The 18,911-nt window shown below is 44.0% G+C and overlaps 1 protein-coding gene across 1 annotated transcript in view; it reads left to right on the plus strand.

The window, feature by feature from the left end:
• Positions 1-18,911, plus strand: part of STX18 (syntaxin 18) — a 113,577-nt gene that overhangs the window by 92,760 nt on the left and 1,906 nt on the right. The window contains exons 7-9 of the mRNA XM_006277408.4: positions 3,107-3,195; positions 17,722-17,780; positions 18,433-18,502. Of these exons, the coding sequence (XP_006277470.1) occupies positions 3,107-3,195; positions 17,722-17,780; positions 18,433-18,502 (218 nt within the window). The remainder of the gene's footprint in view (positions 1-3,106; positions 3,196-17,721; positions 17,781-18,432; positions 18,503-18,911) is intronic.

Here is an 18,911-nt window from a genome sequence, read left to right on the forward strand (position 1 = left end):
TGGATTAATAAATATTTCACTATGGAGCACCGTGACACAGCTTGGGTTTAGTCTATTCTCTGGAGAGATCAAAGAGAAATGAGATTACTTTGTTTTTTGATCCAAAAGACCTTTTTATGTACTAAAATTGTGCCTAACATACATTGTTAGTGGCAACAAATTATTCTATCTGGTGTTTGTTTGCATAAGCCATTATCAGTTTTGATTTGTTTATTACCAATAGGACATTTGGTGTATGGAAGGCTATATACATAATAAATAGCTTTTGAATTGGTCAGTTAGCTTTGAAGGTTTCTCATTTTTGGCATGGAAGTAGGAGTTGGTAGTTAAAACAACTAATGTATGGCAGAAGTATGGAATACTTTATTCCTGAAACCTAGGAACTAGGTAGTTTTCTTTCTCTGCTCTTTGCATGTATCATGAATTATAGATCAGACTAGTGGCAACTCCAGGAAAGCCCCAGATCTGCTTTCCCAGAAGCAGGAAATCTGCTGTAGTGACAAGATCAACTCCTGGAGGATGAATGCTTACCTTACATATATTTGCTTATTAATGATTATGCTGGTTACAGGTGCTGTTTCTCCCCACTGTTGGCAGTGACTGTAAGTAATTGGTTCCTCAGGGATAAAAATGGGAATATTTATTACTTTTTTATAGTTAGTTCTATAAACTAATTACTCTTTTTCTTTAAATCAAGTAAATAGGAACAGAAGGACAGATGAAACCTTTAACAACTTCTTATGTGAAAACTGAATGGGATATTGTCTGTAATAACTAGGGAACTACCTACGTCATGGTGAACAAAAGGGATTTTCACAGGCCGTTCACAGAGCCAATTGTGTGGCCTTTCTGTGGAGAGTCCGCCCTTCGCCACTTATGGGCCAAGGGGGTCCAGGTGGCCCTGTCTCCCAGTACTGATTGGCCAAGAGGATTGTCTGTTATGTAGCCCCACCCCTCACCACTGATTGGAGGAAAGGGGCAGAGCTGTGCAATGGGTGGGCAGCCTTCTCAGCCAATCAGGAGGGGTGGAAGAGAGTAGCCACCACCTTGTCTGCTCCCATTCATGTTGGCGGCCCTCCCTTCCACACTGAGGCATTTCCAGGGTAGAAAAAAGTCTATTTTTGATGAGAGAGAAACGGATTCTGCTGTTTATGCACAGTTCCTTGTTTGTAACGTTGGAATCATTTTCCATGGAATCAACTATAACACCAGAAACTATAAACTATGACCAGGCTTCAAGTTGTTTTAGTCCTCAGTCCTGTAAACCAGAGTTGCCAAAGGTAGTCCTGTGGGCCAGATCCAGGCCATAGAGCCCATTGTCTAGCCCTGAGTCCTGGACCGGATGGAGTGGGCACTATGTGTAGCACAGATTCTTGCCTAGGCGCTTCAGGCACTATATCAGGCATGCACTGGTGGGGAATGGAGTTCCTGGAGCTGAGCTGGCCCATGGACTGGTGTTGCACCACTCGTCCAACCCAGAGGGCCAGTTGAATTTGACACCCCTGCCATAAACTGATGTGTAGATGTTTTCCTAAAAACCAAGGGGTATCTGGTTGTCCTAACTAGAGAGGGAGCAAACAGCAAGATCGTATTGTCTTAAAATATACTTCGGTCTTCTCCAAACAAGAACCCAGTTATTTATTTATCATCTCCAAACAAGAACCCAGTTATCTCCTTAATAAGTCAGTTTTATTGAGCATTATAAAGTATTAACTCCAAGCATGCATATAGATATAATCTTAGCAGTTTCAGTAATCTTAGCAAGATACAATCTTAGCAAGCAAGTAATTGTATATTACCAGTCTTAGTAATACGTGACTTGGGAGCTGGCCAGGCTTCCAGAGCGAGCAAGGTTCCTTGAAGAGAGAGAGATCAGATGTCGTCAGTTCTCAGGCATCATTGGGGTAGGGAAAAGGAGTACTAATACTTATAGTCCTCTAGTCACATAGCTACCAATTAGGCATTTTTTTTGTTTTTCATCAACAGCTTGAATTATGTCTCCCCTTTATCGCTGTTTCTTTCCTTTCTCTGGTATCAGGAGCCATCTGCTCCAGATATGGGTGGAATGCGCCATAACAAACCCTTTTATACATAACAAGCCTCTATCATTGGACACTTGCAGAAAACAAGCTGCATCAGACCCTTTTTTCTGTAGGGAGCAGGTCATATAATCACATAACTCCATGAATGCATTCTTAGCCTACTTATGTCAGGGCTGTTCTAGGCCTTACAGGCCTAAGGGACCATTTTGGTCCTGTCAGGCATCAAAAGGCTGAACTGTCTCCACATAGACACTTTCCTCATGAATATAGCCCTCTTGAAATCAATAGGGCTACTCTGATGACGTGTAAAGTTAAGCAAATTGTCAGTGTTGTTTATAGGATGGAACTTGATCTTATAACTTGATCCTAAACCAGCAGACCTTTGTATAGTCAGCTGCAGGATCAGAACCACAATAAGTAGATTGAAAAGTTGGTTCCTGAGCTGATCTTATTTAAAATGAAGTTCTGAAGTTACTATTGAAGATCAGAGGATCTATCAAATCTCTCTGGAAGATGATGTCATTTTGTAAATTCTGCATGTACTTTGGTTAAAATGCAGAATTTGGGGGTGGGGAGGAAATGTCCTTGTAACTGTTATAGCTGCTTCATATCTTTAGCAAAAATCAAGAGCCAACAAAAACTGGTGTGCATACTTGATGATATGAGATGATAGCATCTGATGAAATAAGTCCTCTGCTTCTAAAAGCTTGTGCAATACATCTGTGATTTAGTTAGTCTACGAAGGTACAAATCTGTCTAGCCTTCTATTTGGTATATCCTGGAAGTTGTTCCAGTGCCTTATTTCCATACTTCAAGATAGCTCTTTTCTGTGCAACAGAAGTAAACACATGAATACATTTTTGTTCCCAGTCCTGCAGCTTTGTTATATGCGTGATCATCGTATAAGAATTGTTGAGTATGAATTTTGATTAACTAAAAATAACAGATAATATTTTGATCATTGTTAGGAAATGACATAACAGCACTAGGAAATGATGTAACAGCACTTACAGCTCTACATGGCAAGATGTTCAGATGTATGGGTTTTTTGCTTATCTTTACAGAGAAGAATCTGACAGATGCCCAAACTAACTTTGGGCTTTGGGGAGATGGCAGAGGCGAAGATGAGCTGTCACCTGAAGAAATTCAAATGGTAAATTGTGTTTTACATTTGCTAATTGTGGATTTTTTCACCTAATGCTATCACTACATTGTGTGGCAAGGAACAGAACACCCACCCACACTTGGCTTTCAACTTGCTTTTTATGCAAAATGACTCGATAACAAATGTGTCCTATGTATGCCTTTTCCACTTGGTTTCCTAATTCTTGCTATCAGTTAATATTAGCATTGCTACAAAATAATTTTAAAAGTCATTGCTGCGCAGTTATGCTATTAGTGAGCAACTATTTTTCAGCAATTAAAACTTCCCTTTGAAATTTAAATTAAAACTGCTCTTTTAAATTGCCATTATGAATTGCTTTTTAAGTAAGCAAACAGCAGAAGTCATGGTAGCATTAAGAGAAGCATAAAGAAACTTCTGGAGGATAAGATTGTTGTGACAGCTTCTGCCTCAGACTAGTGCCAGAACACAGTCAAGTTATTCTTATTTCACTTTATTCTTTCTATGTGTATGGTCAGTGATTACAAAGCAGGTTTGCTTGAGCCATTTTTCTTATTGATCAAGCCATTGTTACAGTGGCAAGTTACCCAACAGGCTTTCGTTCAGTGCACTCTATGCATCTTTCTGGTTGTCACCATCATTTTCTGCAGTCATCTACCCCATTCATGGTGGAACTGATTGACGTGACGCTCCAAATTGCAAGGACAAGGTAGCTTCATATCGACTTTAGGGCTTTCAGTGTGTGCAGAGTATTTCAGAGATCGCACTTCGAAAGGCTTTGTCCAGACACATAAACACATTGCAGACACTTGGACAGAAACAGGTAAAACCCAAGCAGCAGCCATCCCACAGGTGCAGTGTGATCAAAATTACTGTCTGAACTAAAGCAAAGTGCTGCTGCATTCAAAACATCCAAAGCTTTCATTGTGGCATTTCAAGGGATTTGCAAATATTGTAGACTAGTGGTGCTCGCAGTTTTGGCCCCATGGGCCAGATGACACGGGGCTGGTCAGGAGGTCAGACTGGGAACTGCACTGCCCGAGCACACTAGGATTTGGGCCCCATGGCACCCCAACCTGGCTGAAATCAAGCAGTGCTGCCCCACCTCATGCACCAGATTTGGGCCCTGAGCCATAAAAAGCCAAAGATCAGTAAAGTTATCTTTTCAGCATCATGGTGAGTCTAACCTATGTAGCAGTGACAAAACTATTTTAGTATAAGTAAACGCATTTTGGAGCCATAATTCAGTTATGCATTTAGCTTCAATATAAAAATGTTGCAGTTATGAGCAGCCTTCCCTCTAAGCCGTGCGGCGCGTGCAGCCACGCAGGCGTGCTCATGCTGCACTTCCAGGTGCACCTGCGTGGCTGCGCATACCACACAGCTTAGAGGGAACACTGGTTATGAGGCTTGGATTGGCACTGTAGTTCTCCAGATTAGGAAGGAATAGCATTCCACAAGTGGCTTAGTTTCAAAAGAAGATTGAATAAGGGAGTGGATACCAAAAGGGGAGTTTCTGGCTCTCGGTTTAGAGTAGGGGTGGGCAAAATATGGCCCACATGCCAGATTGGACCCACCAGGTGATTTCATCTGGCCTGTGGGCAGGCACCCACCAATAACCTGGGCACCCCTTGGGATAACCAGGAACAACAGCCACAAACTGACAGAGAGCAGATTTAGGTCAGACATCAGGAAGAACTTCTTTACTGGGATTCCCCTCCAGAAAGGGTTGCCAGAATCTGGAATGGGCTTCCAAGGGAGGTGGTGCTCTCCCCTACCTTGGGGGCCTTTAAGAGGAGACTGGACAAGCACCTGGCTGGGGTCATCTGACCCCAGAGCTCTTTCCTGCCCAGGGCAGGGGGTTAGACTCTATCTATTGAGGTCCCTTCTGACCCTAACAACAATGAAACTATAATAATTGTATCCAGCCTAGCCCATGGTTGCCTCTGCTGCACTCCACGTGGGGCTGAGCCCTGCCCGCTCCCACCCTTGTCTGCTGAAGGTCCCGGGCACCGGCCAGTGCACACAGCTTCCTAGCAGGGCTGTTACTGCCACTGCTGCAGCTGCCTGGGGAACTGCTCAGCTCCCCTGACCTCCAGTGGTTCCTGCTCCTGTCCCTGCTGCAGTACTCCAGACAGCAAGTAGGGAAGAGGCAGCAGGTGAAGGGGAAGCTGTATCTGGGTGGGAGTGCAGGGCTGGGGTTGATGGGAGCGTGGGGCCAGGGCCAGTGGGAGTGCAGAGCCCAGGATGCAAGGTCAGTGGGAGTTCAGGACCCATGCCGGGGCTGGGGTTGGTTGGAGTGTGGAGCCGGAGCAGGGCAATGGGAGCGTGGGACAAGCCCATCTCCAATACGTGGGGTTCCCCGTGGCTCAAGTCCAGCTCCTGGGACTTGGCCAGGAGGAGCAGGGGCCCTGTGCAATGAAGCTGGGCTGGCTTGGCCCCACTCCCTGACACCTTGGCCCAGTCCTGGGAACTGCATGTCAGTGCAGGGAGCAGGGCCAGGCCACCAGTTCCGTTGCATGGAGCTCTCCCCCACCAACACTGTGCTACTCTGGCCAAATCCCAGGAGTTGCACATGAGCCATGGGGAGCCCCATGCAGTGGAGCTGGCTGGCCTGGCCCCTCTTCCTGCCACTTTGTAAAGCTCCTGGGACTTGATTAGAGCTGCGGGCCATGAGCACCCTGAGGGCCTGTTGCTGCTGCAAGCAGCAGCTGTGCCATAGGAGGAGCATGTGGGGGGAGGCCCCCCACACACACCCCACCATATACACACATACCCCCCCACGCATCTCACACACACACACACACACCCTCCTCAACACATGCTCCTCACACACTTACACAACCTGACAAACTCCACACCCACCCACACCCTTGTCCACACCCCCTCACACCTCTCACAAATTCTACACACACACCGACACCCTCCCCCGTATCTCCCCACAAACAATATGCAAGCATAAGACTTTATTTTGAGCTATTATGCAATCGTCTCTATATACACTATACAAACACATGTCAATCAGGACAAAAGTATTTTTTAAAAATAAAATGTTATAGTAGATGTTGGATTTTTAGTATATGATTTGGTTGCTTTCCGATTCTAAGATGACAATTCCCCCTCCCAAAAGGAGTACTTCCAGGGGCAAGGACTTCCAGTGGCAAAGGTCAGGGGTTAGGGGTTAGGGGTGGGATTTCCAGTCCCAAGATGGCAAGCAGGGGGCGTGGCACCTGTTAAGGGGCAGGAGTACCCTTGTGGCCCTCGACAACTCATCAAAACTCATTAAGTGGCCCTCCAGCTGAAATAATTGCCCACCCCTGATTTAGAAGATGTGATTTGTGGAATTATTCCTGCTGTCTTTAGGTTGTATGGTTTATCTGTTTTTTCCCATGTTCCTGGGCTTGACTGGTTGCCACATGGGCCAGGAAGGAATTTATTAAATTTATTTCTCTTTCACAGCATCTTTGTGTGTTGTTCAGAGAGTTATTTTACAAGTATGCTATTGAGAATGAATACTGTATTCACAATGTGATGTTTCAAAAGAATTCTAAAATCTCCCTGACTTCGCTGTAGCCTGATATATTGTCAGCTAGTCCTAAGGGACAGCAGCTAGACCTTTTTGGAAAGTCCATTATTACTCCATACACCCTTCCAAAGTCCTACTGCTCTCCATTTTTATTTTTTATATTTTGAACTTGGCATTGATCATTTCACACTGGCTCACTTTTTTTTAATTTCATTTGCAGTGAGTCAGGAATGACACTGTATGAGAAAACTGCATAAAAATAACACTGAAGCTCCGAGTTAAATCAACAAACACAAGGCCATCATGTCACTTTGCTCTTAGCTTGCCATGTTCTGCCTACATTTTGCAGAATGATAAATTGTCTGTGACACAGATCTGACACTCCTGCCATGTCTAGGCATATCAGAATGACTTGTGTGTTAAAATTTAACTTAGCTCTAGATTTAGTAGCGTGTTCAGCAAAGCAACAGATGCAAAATGGTATCGAGATTCTTTTTAGTTCTTGCTAGGTGTATGACAGTAAAAATTTTTCTTGGGCTTGTGCAATAATTTATTCTTAAATATGAACAGCAGATTTTCTTTACAAATGTATCATATTAGCACAAAAGTACTAAGGAGCATATAGTATCTAGAACAGAGACAAAAGGCAGCAGAAGCATAGCTATAGCTATTACTGTCGTTGGAAGTACCGCCTCGCCTCGCCTCGCCTCTCCTCTACTAGTTGACTTAAGATGTTGCCAAAAGTCAGCTCTACCCTAGATGGCTGATTTTTCTCCTGATGGTGATGGGAGGCTACATCCAGTGTTCATCCTTCCCTAAACCTTTAGTTATATTTTTCAAATAGGAAAGAATTGATGGGGAATGCAGTAGTGGATGGCAACTTGGGCAGCAGCAACCATGAGAAGATTGAGTTTAGGATCCTGACAAAAGGAAGAAAGGAGAGCAGCAGAATATGGAGCCTGGACTTCAGTAAAGCAGACTCTGACTCACTCAGGGAACTGATGGGCAGGATCTCCTGGGAGGCCAGTCTGAGGGGGAAAGGAGTCAGGAGAGCTGGTTGTATTTTAAAGAAACCTTAGTTTGTTCCTGCGCCATGAGTATCCCAGTGTTCAGGATGAATAGCAAATATGGCAGGCGACCAGCTTGGCTTTGCAGAGAACTCTTTAGTAAGCTCAGACACAAAAAGGAAGCTTACAAGAAGTGGAAGTTGGACAGATGACCAGAGATCCAGGTTTCCCCTTGCAGGTTGACAGAGTTCTAGTCTGTAAGGGGCTACGAGGAGCGGGAGGAGGCTGGTCGGGCAGGGGACGCCATGTACATGTATGCACATACACATACACGTGGCTATCAGGCAGCTTGGAGAGCAGGTCTCGCAGCTCACCACAGGTAAGTCTTGGGGCAGGGGAGGATTGAGAGCTCCATAGTGAGGGAGGGAGTTGGGCAGGGCTGGGACTGCTGCCCAGTCGGTGTGGTGAGTGGGGACATGTGTGAAGTGCCCTGTGCCCACCCAGCAGCAACAGGGGTGGCAGCATGGGGGGCAGGGAGGCTCGAGCCACCTGTGGGAGCTCTGCACCACCATGGTAAAGTGCACCCTGCCCGCCTGCAGCAGTGAGGGACACAACCCCCCTCTCCCCTGACGTGCCAGGTCCTGGCCACTCAGGCCCCAGGGGAAGGACAACAGGGCGAGGAGCCTAAGCCTGTAGTGGCCAGCCTGCATCTGCCCCCACCCACCATGGGCTCCACTCTGGCCATGCTGCCGGGGGGAGGGGGAGCCAGGCTCCACACTCCAAGGCAGCAGCCATCTCCCATGGGCAGCAGCTGGGGCTCAGGTGCTTCTGCAGAGCGGGGGCAGAGGGCTGCAGACCTGGTTCCCTGGCTCTGTAGCCCGGGCAGCTCAGGGCTTCCTCCAGCAGGGCTGGGGTGGCAGGGGGCTGTGGGTTGGAGGTGAGGGGCACCAGCAGGGCCGGGGGGCTGTGGGTTCAGAGTGAGGGGTAATGGCATGGGCAGGGCACTGGCATATCAGGGCTGCTTGGCACCACAATGCAGGTGGGGGTGGGAGGGAGCAAAAGGGAGCTCTGATTTTCCATTTAAAAAAACCCAAAATCAATGTCAAAATGTATAGGTATTTAGAATTTATTTTACCATAGAGACTGAGGCACCGGTAGGCTTCTAAATTCCTTTAAAATTGTAAATATATCAATAAAACTTTGTGTTCAACTGATACCTATATATATATAGTGGTGTTTCATTTTAATCACGGAAATACGCAGATTTGGGGTTTTTAAATCAGAGAATTTGGGACCTCCCCACCCCACCCCACCCCACCCCACCCACCCCCTTTTTTTTTTTAAATCTGAGAACTTGTGATTTTTAAACAAAGAAAACCAGGATCCCTGCAGATGACTAGGGAAGGCTGTAAGAATATTGCTCAGGCATGCAGGGATAAAATCAGGAAGGCCAAAGCGTAATCAGCTAGAAAGGAAGTATCAGCTAGAAAGGGACATGAAGGGTAACGAGGAGGATTTCTACAAGTATATTAGCAACAAGGGGCAGGTCAGGGAAAGTGTGGGTCCCTTACTGAACGGGGGAGGCAACCTAATGACAGATGATGAGGAAAAGGCTGAAGTACTCAATGCCTTTTTTACTTCAGACTTCACAGGCAAGGTCAGCTCCCAGACTACTGCACCAGGCAGCACAGTTTGGGGAGAAGGTGAGCAGCCCTCAGTGGTGAAAGAACAGGTTAGGGACTGGTTAGAAAAGCTGGACATGTACAAGCCCATAGGGCTGGATGCAATACATCCGAGGGTGCTGAGGGAGCTGGCCGATGTGATTGAAGAACCAGTGGCTATTATCTTCAAAAACTTGTGGAGACTAGGGAAAATCCCAGGCAATTGGAAAAGGGCAAATATAGTGCCCATCTTTAAGAAAGGGAAGGAGGAGGATCCAGGGAACTACAGATCAGTCGGCCTCACCTCAATCCCTGGAAAAATCATGGAGCAAGTCCTCAAAGAATCAATTTATAAGCACTTGGAGGAGAAGAAAGTGATCAGGAGCAATCAGCATGGATTCACCAAGGGCAAGTTACACCTGACCAACCTGATTGCTGGCTCTGTGGAGACCAGTGGATGTGATATACCTTGACTTTAGCAAGTCTTTTGATACAGTCTCCCACAGAATTCTTGCAAGCAAGTTAGGGAAGTCTGGGTTGGATGAACAGACTGTGAGGTGGATAGAAAACTGGCTGGATCATCAGGCTCAGAGAGTAGTAATGAATGGCTCCACGTCTAGTTGGCAGCTGGTATCAAGTGGAGTGCTGAAGCTGGTTTTGTTCAATATTTTTATCAATGATCTGGAAGATGGATTGGAGTACACCCTCAGCAAGTTTGGGGATGGCACCAAGATGTGGGGAGCAGTAGATATGCTGGAGGGTAGGGCTATGATTCAGAGTGACCTAAAGACAAATTAAAGGATTGGACCAAAAGAAATCTCGTGAAGTTCAGTAAAGGCAAGTTCAAAGTCCCATGCAGGAGTACAGGCTTGGTACCAACTGGCTAAGCAGTAGCTCTGCAGAAAAGGACCTGGGGATTACAGCTGACAGTAAACTGAATATGAATCAATGTCATATGGGGGGGGGGCTGCATTAGTAGGAGCATTGCCAGCAGATCAAGGGAAGTAATTATTCCCCTCTATTCAGCACTGATGAGGCCACTTCTGGAATACAGTGGCCAGTTTTGGGACCCCCACTACAGAAAGGATGTGGACAAGTCCAATGGATGACACAAAAAATGGTTAGGGGGCTGGGTCACATGACTTAGGAGCAGCAGCTGAAGGAACTGGGTTTATTTAATCTGCAGAAGAGCAGACCGAGATGGGATTTAATAGCAGACTTTGACTACCTGAAGGGTGGAATTAGATTGTGCTCAGTGGTGGGAGCAATGGTCTCAAGTTGCAGCAAGGGAAATGTATGTTGCATATTAGGAAAAACTTTCTCAGTAGGAGGGTGGTGAAGCACTGGAACAGGTTACTTAAAGAGGTGGTGGAATCTCCATCCTTCGAGGTTTTTAAAGGTCCAGCTCGACAAAGCCCTGGCTGGACTGATCTAGTTGGGGATGGTTCTGCTTTGAGCAGGGGGTTGGACTAGATGACTTCCTGAGGTCCTTCCCAACCCTAATTTTCTATGATTCTTTAAGTAGGCCTCTTCCATTTGATCATACCCAGAGTTGATCACTTTTAATTTATTAGCGCTAAGAAAAGAGCATATAATGAATGGTAATCAAAGGCGTGTGTATGTGAGCTTCCAACCCTCTCAGCAAACGAGTTTGGGGTTCTGGCACAATCATCAAGGAATGAAAGATTACTTTGTACTGCTGATATTCATAGACGAGGCCAATGTGCATAAAAATTAACAAGCACCTATTACCTCCATGTGATATCTTATGCTTCTACCTTGTTTATGCCTAACAGGTAAATCAGAGCAGAAGGTGCCAAAGCAGTGTGTCAGTACAAAAAATGGTTTTGCTACCAGTCAGTCTTCTCTTATTTGCATGTTAATAGAAAGGTGTAACATGAATGTGAGCTCAGCTATGTCCCTATTTGTTTTATAGTTTAAGCTACCTTCCCTATGGGAAGCTGGGTAACTATTTTTTAAATCAGGTTAGATTGCAGATATGGATAGTAGAAGGAATCGGGATAGCAAGTTTTTTTTTTTCTTTTAAGCATTGTTGGGATGCTGTGCTAATGCTTTTCAGATCTTTCTTTTTTGATATGAACAGTGAAGCCAATGAAGCTTTTTGCCACTAACTGACTGATGCATTCAGAGCTTGCAGCAAGCCTTAATTCTTAATTTTCTAGACCTGCTACAGATTGTTTTATTGCCCGGTGAGCATTATAACTAGATTTACAAAATGTAGCGATGTTTGCTATGGTTGTTCCCCTTAATGAAACTGCACTTACCCAAGTGCCTGAAACCATTTTCAAGGAATAGTGCCTCAGGTTTAGAGGCCATGCCCACCCAAAGATTGTTATATAGGTTGAGATGGATTTGGGGGGTTTGGGCTTTTTTTTATGTGATGTTGACTTAGAAAGACCTCCAGTATGGCACTATCTTCAGGCTCTTCTAAGTGATTTCCTCTCCTGGCAGAAAAAAGAAATTATTGGGTCAGATTTTTCCATTTGTGTATAAAAGTGAATTCAGTGATTACACTAATGTATATTAGAGAGGAAATTAGGCACCTGTTAATCTGTGATTCGCACATTATTTCAGAGTATTGCATGAAATCGTGTGTTTTATCACAGTGTTTGTCAACATAGAGCCATCAAAGTAAGCAATCCTCACAGCACTGAATAGTTGATTAAAGAGATTATTAGATTTTTTTCTCTCTGTTTTTATGAATGTTTTTATAGGGGCAGTTGATTTTTACTTTTTTAAAAATGTAATCTGTGAATAATTATGCATAATAGCCCAATTGCATAGAAGCTGCATTTATTTTAAATTAATCAACTTACAAAATGGTGAAAAATGTATTAAAAAGTGCAATATTGGTTTTAAATTGGACTGCGTTGTGGCAAATTATACCCATAATTCACCATCAGGGTTTCATGATCCTTCTTGAGGATAAAATAATGTATTAAAACCCTATCATATGGCTGCAACAGCAATTTAATCTATTATTTCACCCATAGGAGAGATCATTGTATGGTCCAAAATTGTTGGAGGCTATTGTATGATTTGCACAATAAATTTCAATTTATAACCCAGGGTACAGGTATATTAATGCTTTTATACTTATTATAAACAGATGTCTTGTGGCCAGATAGAGTGGAATGGAATCTGTTTCTGCTATTTCAGTTATGAAAATATCTGATTTTCTTCAGCTGCCTTCATCTTATTGTTTTTATCTTCACTGAATTCAAGTACAGTATACTTAATGATGTATGTCTCTGGATAACAAAAAGAACTCTGATTATTACAGCTATTCATTAAATAGTGGGGAAAGTCTAAGTAATTTGTCATTTTGTGCCATCCATTTGTAACAGCATATTTTACTGTCATAAAAAGAGCTTTTCTTATTAAGCCATAGATAGCTGAGTTATATTGATTGTCATAGTTCCAGCTTTATGTTCCTATCATGTAAATTCTTTTCTGACATATTGATACATTATGTGTTCTTTGTTCTAACCTTTTGTTCAATTGACTGTTCTATCATAGATTATTACAGTGTGAACCAAAATTCATCAGGCATCACTTCAAATTGCAAAGTTTATCTGGGATATTTAAAAAATCACACCAATAGAAGGCTTTGGATTTCAAAAGGATTTTTTAATAATTCTTTCTCAGAGTGGATTTATACTATGTGTAAGGGATTAGAGACATTTATTGTGTCTTTATTGAAAAACCCAACTTCTCAATTGGTTATCCTGTCACTCTCACTAGGCTAGTTAAAGACTGTAGATTTTTGGGGCTGAATGTTCATGAAGGGCTATTAACAAATACTCCTGCAGCAGTTTGAATAAACTGTAATGCATCTGGTCAGGTGAGGATGATTTTGACTGCTCATTGCTGGCCTCCTAGCTCTGAGTCACGTCCAACGTTACAGCGATGTAGTTCTATTAAAGTTATTACATTTACAGAGGCATAGTAATACAGTGGTTATCAGCTCTCAAGGATTAAACACCTCCAGCCACTAGTTACTATAACACTAAATATCTTTACATTAGTCATTGTATTTTTTTTTATTGCATACTCTTTCTATAGAAATGAACTTTGAAGTCAAGGTTCTTCTGATGTATTGGAACTCAGTTATTTTAGTTGGTATGTTAGGTATCTTCCTTATTATAATCAGAAATCAGTGCATAGGGGAAGAGACTCAATTGTGGAAGGATCGCTGGTGGCACACTGCTGTTGTTCTTGAACCACTAGAAGACCTTCCAGGATTACTTCAATGCCCATGGGGAAAGAGGATGTATTCTGCTAGATCAGTAGTACCCAATCTTTTGGCCCCATGGGCCGGATGAGTAGTGTGGGTTCAGGCTGTGGACTGGATCCAGTCAGTGGGACTGATCTGTCATGCATGGCCTGATTGAGCATGTGAGTACAGCCCAGCCAGGGCCTGATCTGGCTAGGGCCTCATCCAGCACGTGTGGCCCCAGCCCCGTGTACTGGATTGGGCCTTATGCAAGATCTTACCCATGGCTCTAGCCCGGGCACAGGGCCATGTCATCCAGCCTGCAGAGCTTGGAAATATGACAGGGGAAGCAGTGGCATTATTAATTCCCCAACTTCCCCACCGGCCAATTTCCAGACCCAGAGGGAGCTCCACTGGACATAAGTTAAACACCATGGCATTAGATAGCATCCTTCCAGCACTGCTTTGTGGCTGAGGGCAAGTAGGAGATGAGTATGCCACAACTCATGATATCTAGATCCAGCTGACCCCTGAGATTACTTTGTAGATAGGGTTACATCATTTTGCAGTGTTAAAATAATCAGAATTGGACACTTTGTTTTATTGAGTTAGCACTTACTTTAAAAAGCAGAATGAAATATACTCTCTTGTACAACTTGGACTGTATTTTGAAAATACAGGACCACTTTCCATCATTAATAAATAAATCCCAAAACTGTATGTCTGGAAAAAAAAGAAATAGTTTAAAATTGAGGCTTTTTCTTAAAGGGCAGGTTTCTTTGTTGGGTGTCTGCTTGTTTATACTGTGAATTAAGACAATTGGAAAGGGAAGTAGTGCCTGGCAGATGGATACACAAATTGATTTGTTCAGAGGTTGCAGGTTGGTGGAGGAGCTGAAAAGTCTTTTGCCTTTATGCAAAACAAAGAAACCCAAAAAACCCAGAAAACAACCCACCCTCCCAAGATCCAACATTAGTAGACCTATAACATAAAAAGCATATTCTGTGTTAAAAAGGTTTACAAATTATTTTCCACTATACATCATAAGATAAACCTTATGGGCCTCTCAGACACCTACTAACAAGTTATTTTAAAAAAATGTCTGCCTCTTCCCATTTTCAATAGGACTGAAGCCACAGGCTTCCTTTGGTCAATATAGGGACCAATTTTGCCACAGCTCTTGTAGTTGTATATTTAACCTGTTTTTTGCACTGCTTCCCTTTGGTCCCATATGAAACAATGCAAGATGGCATCCCAAAAGGAGTACAGTTAAATGTGTTGTGTAGCATTTGTATAAGGGTGAGATGTGACGATGGGGGGAGGATCATGAGAATAGTAGAGGGCTAACATGTCATTTCCTAACTTTTCTGGTTTTACAACAAGGTATTACGTGTGACACCCTTAATTGTTGCACAATTTTTTTTCTCTCTGAATTACTGTTGAGAGACTGACCTAGTATGGGAGAAACTTTGTGCTTTAGACCTGTTTCAAGAAATAATGGAGAAGGCTCATTGGAGAAGGATGGATGATGCAAGCTATTGTAGAATGGGAGAAGGGAGCCGGGGAGAAAATTGATTAAGGAGAGCAACAAAGATGGTGCTTAATCATAAAGCATGGCAGTATTATGATATTTAGAAATAAAATGTACCACAGGCACATACTAGCTGGAGTGTTTAGTGGAAGTGCCAATATTTCATGTCTAATAATATTTTTACTGAAAATTGATCAGGCATTTTCCATACTAGTCTTCAAGGGTATCTTCAAAAATGTACAGCATTTGATTTCAGTAGCACACATTCTTAGTTCCTGCTTAAACACTGTTCTTAAAGAAATAATTTATTTATAAAACTCTATAAAACTCCCCTTGGTTGAATTTTCAAATTGAACTTGTGACTTTCAAGAAGGCTTTTGCTTCTTAACTACATTATGAAAATCTCTAGAAATTCATGATGGAGTTGTCGTCCAACATCTGAGCAGCTGGGAGCCGAATGAATGCTCTACTGCCTCCTGCAGCCTCCCTTCCCATTGGGCAGGTAGCATGCAGATTCCCCCAGCCCATCTATGATGCCCCCAAGAGTGGAGGCAGGAGGTGGAAACTAGTGGAGGCAGGGAGAGGCTGGGGACCCCGGCAGCAACAGGAACAGTGGGCAACCACTGGGAGTCAACGCCTCACAGGCTACCTGTAGCCCATGGGCTGCTACTTGGATAGCTCTGATAACACATTACTTTAGGGCTGAGAAACATGCTTTTCTGGAAATGAGTATCTTTATAAAATGACATTTGCAATTAGCATATTTTATATGCATCTACCATGGTACCAGGTTGGTTATGCAGAATTTTCAAAGCTGCTTTGGACTTTTAGTAGTCTCTTTCTTAGGGTGCTTGTCCAAAACTTTATTTAATGAATTGGCAGCAAAGTCCATTGTCTATTATGTGTATTTACTTGGAAAATGTCATGTTAAATAATAATATTAAATGCTACCTAGCTTCACTGATTATTCACCCTTTAAAATAGAAAGTAGCACTCTAGAGCAGGGGCAGGCAATTATTTCAGGCGGAGGGCCACTTACCCAGTTTTGGCAGGCTGTCGAGGGCCGCATGGGGTGCCCCACCCCTGGTCACTATCTCGGAACCAATGTCCCAGGGCCAGCACTGGTGGGGCACAAAGCAGGGCACAGGCTGGCAGGGGTCTGTGGAGCCGGGCTGGGCTGCACCAGCAGGGAGAGCGGGGAGCTGCACCAGCTCTGTAGAGCCCCTGCCAGCTGGGACCCCGCGCTCCTGCTGCCCTGTTCTGGGCCCTGCTGGCACTGGCCCCGGGACATCCACTCCCAGTGTCCCCCAGCCCCACAGTACAGGCAGGGGGGCAGCACACAGCCCCAACCCCCTGCTCACTGGCAGGGAAGAAGCTGGTACTGAGCGTGGGGAAAAGCAGCCCCTTGCCTGCCCCATGGCTGGCGCTCCCTGCTGCAGGTGCTTGCAGCCCACGGAGGGCTGCCTGGAGCAGGCACAGGCAGCTGCAGCCCCCCGATTGCCACACCAGGCAGCGTTTGCTGCTGCTGCCCACCCAGAGCTCGTGTGCTGGGCAGCCCGCAGGCGATAGTGGCAAACGCTGCCTGGCACGGCAAGCAGGGGGCCGCAGCTGCTGTTGCTGCACGCAGCCCTGACTGGCGAGCCCAGAGGCGGCACGGGGCCCAGGCTGGCAGTGGGGTGCTGAGCGCGGGTGCTGAGTGCGGGCGGGGGGGTGGAAAGTGGCCCCTTGCTCGCCCCGTGCCTAGCGCCCCATACTGCAGCCACTCGCAGCCTGCTGGGGGCTGCCTCTGCCTGTTCTGGACAGCCCCGCATGAGCTGCGAGCAGCTGCAGTGGTTCCAACGTGGGGCAGCTGCATGGTCCCAGGCCAGAAGCCCCCGCTGGGGCTTCTGGCTGTGGGGGCAGGGCTGGGTGGACCCTGCTGTTGAGCCCGCCGGACTTCCCCTGGGTCCTACTGGGGAAATGACAGGAACCAAGGGCAGATGAATATTAGTTTTCTAAATTTTTTAGGGGCCCCGTGGGCTGGATAGAATGGTCTCACGGGCTGGATCTGGCCTGCAGGCCATATTTTGCCCACCCCTGCTCTAGAGAGATTCCAGCTGCATTGGGCTTTACCTTATCTTCTAAAATACTGGCTGTTAAGAACATTTCATATTTTGGCAAGCACAGATGTGGTTAGAATAATATCATGTGCTACAGCTGCTTTTCAAAACCAAATATAGTGCAGGAATTTCATTCTGCATGGTTTTCTTTTCTTTTCTTTTTTTTTTTTTGTTTTTGTACCATATGTTAAATGATTACTTAACCAAGAAAACTGACCAAAAGTTATACAAGCAGTTTTGAGAATTTAGTTAACTGTTGGATAAGAGAAAACAGGTTTTTAAGATCACTAGTTACAGATAAACAAATACATTTGTATCATTTCTGTTTCCTGGACTGGTGTGAGTTCTACTGAAATACATCTGTAGTACTCAGACTATCAATGAATGATTTTAAACCAATTTTGAGTAATCATGTTTGTTGTTTAGTAAGTTCTTTACAGAGCATAACGATGTGATCAATGACTGTGTGGTTGTTTTTCATTTTCCCTTTCTCAGTTTGAACAAGAAAACCAGCGACTTGTTGGTGAGATGAATAGCCTGTTTGATGAAGTGAGGTACAACTCTCTCTTATTTCCTTGCTGTCGCATTGTACAACCAGGAAATGTGCTCACTGGCTACAAAATTTGCTGAACGATAGCTTGCTACAGAAAAACACTCCTGAATATAGACATTCGTATGTGGAAAAAAATCCAGCAGCCCTATGCTTGTAAATAAACCTTTAAAATGGGAGGTACGTGAGAGCTCATACCTTATGGTGTTTCTGAACCTACAAGAAACCTGGTAATACTCTTTGTAAGCTAGGAACTGTTCTATTTGATGGGTTAAGTCTGAAACTCAAAAAATAATTATGCGAATTTTCACCATTAGTCATTTTAACAGACTCATCCATTCAGGATTTTATAGTCCACACAATCGAAAATAACTCCTTGGACTCCAGTTGTATTAGGCTGGCATTTGGGTTTTTGCACAAGTCTTATATTTTCTATAATAACGTCTACTATATGTGTAGTGTTTATATAAGTCTTCAAAATATCATGAAGTATACCTCTAACATCCAGTTGTCAATGTAGTTATCACACATCATGGCTAAAATAATAGTTAACAAAATAACCAAATTGTCTGATTTTTCTGGGTTTAACAATGTGAATCTACAGTAAAAAATGTTTGCACTAGTACATGGTGGAATATTTTCTTTTGTTTCTCAAGACAAATTGAAGGGAAAGTGGTTGAGATCTCCAGGCTTCAAGAGATATTCACAGAAAAAGTCCTGCAACAGGTAAAATGTTTGCTGTTGTAGCATCAAAGCACTCAAGGAAAAGAACTGAACTGTGTTTAAGTGAAATGTGCTTTTCTTACAGACTTTTTTCAGTTGTGATCTGTGTCTTGTTAAATGTACAGGTGATAAGAACAAAACAAAACACAGACATTAAGGAAAAACAGAGCTGAAAAGCCAAATTTCACAGCAGATTGCAAGGTAGATTTCCTTGCATCATATTCTTATTAGGCTTGTGTTCCTAGCAGTACTGAAAAAACACAACACTCATGAATTAACTATTATAATCCTTTGCCCCAAATCAGTATGGTGGTGTGTTAAGTTCAGTTAATGGTATTTGGTAAACTAGCATCCTTCAGGCAACTGACAAAAATTAATAGACTACATTCAGGTCTAATCCAAGACCATTGAA

The sequence above is a fragment of the Alligator mississippiensis genome, chromosome 2, assembly GCF_030867095.1.
Source record: "Alligator mississippiensis isolate rAllMis1 chromosome 2, rAllMis1, whole genome shotgun sequence".
NCBI classification, from domain to species: Eukaryota; Metazoa; Chordata; order Crocodylia; family Alligatoridae; genus Alligator; species Alligator mississippiensis.